A 5,285-nucleotide genomic window follows, 5' to 3' on the forward strand; every position below is an offset into this window, starting at 1 on the left:
TCTGTTTTATCCACTTAGGCAGTTAATATCTAGAACATGTTAGACATTTCAGTAAAATTTACTGAGCTGGTGATTGCGGGAGCATTGAAAGAGTATTCAAAGAGAACTCAGTCAAAACTTGTTGAAGGACGTGTCTTATGAGGATGTAAGAGAATGATCTAATATTGTCATCATATCTTCATCAGTATAATGCTGATTCTGCATAACTTCTAGCCAGATTTTCTTTTGCCTAAAGATGTATGACATCTGAAAAACTCTGGAAAAATCCGACCCAACTGATAAATTATTAACACCATGTTTTAGCATTATTTGTGTTTTTCTCACGCTAATTCTGGTAATTTAAAAAATTTTACATAGCGCAGTTTCAAAGGACTTTAAAAGTGAGCAATACCAGTCAGTAGATGGACCAAACGTTTAATTGTAAACAAATGATGGGTCTGTTCCTTACCTTTCTTGTACAACACTGCCAGAGTGACCAAAAAAAGAATGAAGAAAACTCCAGAAAGAATCACAAAGGCTATGAGCAGCACTGAAGGGATCTGCTGCTGTTGCTCCTGAGCTCCTCTGTAGTAAATTGAAAGATGCTGCGTTCCATTCTTCCCATGTATCTGGCAGGTGTAGTTGGTGTTGGGCAGATTTGCAGGAATAGAGGACGATGCTCCTGCAAAGCCACTTTGAACAGACACCAGAGAGGCATTCGCGTTGTCTGGAATGATCCACATCACCGTTGGAGGAGGTGTTCCTTTAACATCACATGTAACAAACTGCTCTCCTGATGGAAGTGTTTGTATGTAGATTCTCTCTAGTGCTTGAGTCACTGCCAGGAAAAACAAGAACAACAAAAACATCTTGTTTGCCTATTAGTGGCATGGGATCATTTTCAAACCTTAATTCATAACATACCTCACTGCTATGGTTTTTTTGTTTATCACAGTTTGCTTTGAACATCTTCATACTGCATATAAAATTGACATTAATTTTAGGTATAAAAAGACAGAACCAAATTATATGTTCACCTTGCACGTTTAGGGTGGTCCCTGTAACAGTTCCATATTGGTCTTGTTTGTTACTCAACTCAACACGACAGAAATACTTTTCTGCATCTGAAAATGAGATGTTTTTAATCTTCAGTGAGATGTTGTTTCTTCTTGGGTCTCCAGATAATGAGTAACGTCCAGTAGACTGTATGCAGTTCTGTCCACTTTCTGATGGATTTCCTTTGCTCACGCAACGGAAAATTAATAGTCCATTGTATTGGCATTTCATTCGCCAAATCACTGTTATAATATTCTGGTAGTCTGTGTATGGAGTTGTAAAAGTGCATGGGATGATGGCATCTTGACCAATGGTTTGGTTGACAGCTTTAGGTACAGTCATTGACCACTTATCAGCAGCCAGAAGACCTAACATAACAAGAAAGTAAAGTTCATCTTAGCATGTCAAATCTCCAAAATGGTACCTTTACAAGAAAAAGGCAAAAACATTCACTTTTAATGTAATTTAATGTAAATTGATTTCATTCCAAGTAATGTTGGACCATATCTGTGGGTCCCTTCATGGTGAAAGTTTCACACAATGTAAAGCATTCACAAGTATTCATTGTGTAGCCGAGTATTCAGAGGTAAATAAAAAGAAACAAAAAGAATTAAAAATGATGTAAAGCAGTAAAATGATAACATAGAAGGTAGCCCTGCAAAACAATTAAATCCAGAGATAAACAGTAAGATAAAATCTGTGTATCATTAAAAATTTAAGGTAGATCTAAAAAACTTAAATATCCTACCTGGAGAGCCACATAAAAAGAAAACCATTTGGATGAGCTCCATCTTCGCCTAGCTCAATTCTCACAAACGCACATCTGATGTTGGTTGTTAAGCTCCAAACAATGGTCCCTCAATCAGGCTCCTCCTCTACTTTAAAATCAGGATGGCAGTAATAACTTATTCTATCCAGTGTGATCACACTTCATCGTTGAATTAGCACCATCACAGCTACACTCTTACTGATCTGACCACCACAATACACAACTATCACTAATATTGTCTTTCAAATGATTTATTTTTGAGAAAGAAATTTTGAGCAGGGATGTTTAGCATGGTAAAGCGTAAGTTATGATGTTAGAGGAAGTGGAGCTTCATGTCCTCCTTTACCCTTCGCTGAATGGGTGGAGGCCTCGCAGACCGCAATCTACTGAGGTGTGAATGTTAATGACAGAAATTCACCATCAAGCAAATGTTGTACTGTGGAGAATAGAGTAGAATAAAGAAACATAGAAACCAATACAACTACACAATTTATGATCTGAGGGAGCATCCCAGCAAACAGGGGCTGTGTTGGGACTTGTTTTCAAACCAGATGTTACATGATGTAGACCAGCCCACCCCAAACTCTTAACCCCTACGTCCAGGGCCCACCAGCAGGCCCAAAGTTTTATTACACACTTCTATAACCTAAGAATAGCTCAAAAAGTTTGCATTGAGGTCCCCGTAGTTACTGAATAATAAGCCTTTGCATCTACTAAGCTTGGCATTTTCATAGGGTAACTGTATCGCTGCCTTATTTCCTTATAAAAAACCACTTGCTAAAATCACCTGATTCGTTTATGAAAATCACTACATCGGTAATGCTACATTATTACTCATGCATGAGTTTATATGCTAGCTCACAGTAAACAGCCCAAAACACTACAGCCCCACCAGTCATTCTCCCAACTCTCCCACAATTGTTTTCACTACTCTATCTCTATATTGTGTGTTTAACCTCTTTAAGCCTAATCCCAGGCTTATTCAGTAACTACAGGGACTTAAATGCAAACTGGTGGGGCTATTCTTAGGTTACAGTATTGCATAATAATGCTATGGTAATTTAAGGGGTTAGAAATGCATCTGTAGAGTTATCCATTCATACAATGTCAATGGTTATGTTTGGTCATTTAAAAGGTAAAAAATGGAACTGGTTTTTGATCATTTTTGAGCCAGACAAATTTTCTGAGTTATATGGGTTTATGGATTTTGGATCCCTGAAAATTGCCTCAGCCATTACATTCATACAGCCTTACAATCTTGTGTTTAATGTAATTAACTGGGCAGCAACACTTGTTGACTAGAGAATGACAAACTTTAAATCAGTGCACAGAGGCCTTCATCAGGGTTAAAAGAAAATGGAACCAGTATAGTTTAAATACACAAAAAAGCAAGAACCTTTGTTAAAAATCAACCAATAAGATAACTGCAACACCTATAACCTGATGTTTATATTAGAAGACTCAAACCAAGAGAAACATTCAAACTTTCAAATTCTTAACAACCAGTGACTTTACAGGTAAAATCTTACCATATAGTCACCATTAACCTGCAACAAACAAAACTCAAAACCATAAAGGAGCAATATGTCCAACCTGTCGAATTCATACTCCACACGACAAACAAATAGGGGGCAACATATCGCCAAAATGTCGTAGTGCCCACCCACTCCTCCCCCCCTTACCAGTCTAGAAGAAGTGCTATGAGTTCAGCGTCAAACTTCATCCCTTTACTTGCTTGTTACTCATTTTACTTCAATTTATGTCACTTTTCCGGGCCGGGGTAGCTGGTTAGCATGCTAACTTAAGTAGATATCTCTGCAACATGATACATAGATGCCTGTGACATAATGTCAAAAATGTTATGTCTTCACATTCTGATGATAATTTAAGTTAATTTTGGAATTTTTTTAACTAAAATCTTAGAAATTGCACCTTTGAAGAGACTCCAAATGTAAAACCCTCATTCATCCTTCCAGGGAATAAACTTTTAAGGCTAAAAAATCCAAAAAGGCTTTTTTTCCCCCAAAATGATCACATTTTTAGTTTTACTTGGGATAAAAAAACTTAGATCCACTGTATGTTTATGCACCAGGTAGCTAAAAGGTTTTATGTTTTTAGTTGATTGACAATTGATGCAATTTCCAACAGGAATTGTACCCGAAAGATTACTTAACGAAATCTACTTTGATAGGCAAGCTCTAACCACTATGTTTGATATTGTTTGATAGCTTTAAAATGATCAGTGGTAGATCTTTAAATTCATCTTTTATAAATAGGCCAATCTGAAGAACATGGCGATACTTTAAAACCGCTTTTCTGATGTTGACAGTTTTAACAGTGTAGGTAGCGTGGTAGATCAAGACCTGCGCTGTAAAAATATGGTAATTATGGTAAAATACAGGTTTCTTAGTTTACAGTTACTTCACAGGGATTGCAAAAGTTTGGGGATGAAGAGTGGTGCATTGGTTTACAAGAACATACCAGACAATGCAATTCACAGAAATTTACTGGAGGCAAAGTTCTGTTTGTACCTTTTCTACAGTCCTAGAACTGCCCCTGCTTTTTGAGGAAATTCAAATATAGAACCTGACTGTGGTTCAAGATATGTAGCTTCACTTCCTATTATGATTTCAAGCAAGGGACACATCTTGAAGCTCCACCAGTGCTGCTTTCGTGTAGTTTGTAGTTTGTGGTCATGTTGAGCAGGTATACCAGATAACTAAATATAGACTCAGTATTTACGCACCAGTGAAGTATGTCACTACATGTAGACATTAGCAGAGCACAGACAGAACAAAACCGCAGCTGCAAGGTGTACAGTAGATAACTTATGTATTTATTTATTTTTTACCACAAACACTGACTGTTTTATTTTCAGTGACTGTAGAAACATTACATGGTGTATATGTTCAGCACAGTGGCAAAGTGGTAATGTTTTAATTAATGGGTTATTCCATGCTGACTCAGCTTGGGCCTAGCAGGTCCCTGAAAAAAAAACAATACAAAATTGCAAAATGTTTCTGCATAGTTATGACATAAATATATATGTATATATAACAATATATTGAGCTTAACTGCTTACAGAATGGTATGCTGGATAAAAATGAAACATTAAGAATAATGCACTAATGGCCAAAAGTATGTGGACACCCAGACCTCACATCCACATGAGGCATATAAACATCTCATTCTAAAACCAAAGGCATTAATATGCATTTCTTCTTTATTTCATAAAAGCACTAGATGTTCAAACATGGAGGCTGCAGGGAAGTGTGATTCATTACTCCAGAGAACATTTCCACTGCTCCATTGATAGCAGGTTTTACACCTTACCAGCCGATGCTTTACATTGCGCACAGTGATCTTAGGCTTGTGTGCAGCTGCTTGGCCATGGGAATCCATTCCATAATGCTTCTTCCAGAGACAGTTTGGAGAGAGGATAGGTGGGCTATATGCTTCAGCGTCTGGCAGCCCCATTCAC

General features: G+C 37.4%; 1 protein-coding gene across 1 annotated transcript; it reads right to left on the bottom strand.

The window, feature by feature from the left end:
* Positions 1 to 374: 374 nt before the first annotated feature.
* Positions 375 to 1,877, bottom strand: LOC118827686 (sialic acid-binding Ig-like lectin 15). Its single transcript, XM_036599127.1, has 3 exons — positions 1,784 to 1,877; positions 1,017 to 1,403; positions 375 to 817 (listed from the first exon to the last, which is right to left on the bottom strand). The coding sequence occupies exons 1-3, from the start codon at positions 1,824 to 1,826 to the stop codon at positions 375 to 377; spliced, it is 873 nt and encodes a 290-aa protein (XP_036455020.1). The 5' UTR covers positions 1,827 to 1,877.
* Positions 1,878 to 5,285: the final 3,408 nt, after the last annotated feature.

This window comes from Colossoma macropomum, unplaced genomic scaffold (genome assembly GCF_904425465.1).
Source record: "Colossoma macropomum unplaced genomic scaffold, Colossoma_macropomum, whole genome shotgun sequence".
Taxonomy (NCBI): Eukaryota; Metazoa; Chordata; class Actinopteri; order Characiformes; family Serrasalmidae; genus Colossoma; species Colossoma macropomum.

What these genes read in the sequence shown, in the direction of transcription:
- LOC118827686 (XM_036599127.1), bottom strand. Translation starts at nt 1,826, where the DNA reads ATGGAGCTCATCCAAATGGTTTTCTTTTTATGTGGCTCTCCAG. An exon ending in CTTTTTATGTGGCTCTCCAG is followed by an intron (nt 1,404 to 1,783) that starts GTAGGATATTTA and finishes TTGTTATGTTAG; the next exon opens with GTCTTCTGGCTGCTGATAAG. An exon ending in GACCACCCTAAACGTGCAAG is followed by an intron (nt 818 to 1,016) that starts GTGAACATATAA and finishes TTTTCCTGGCAG; the next exon opens with TGACTCAAGCACTAGAGAGA.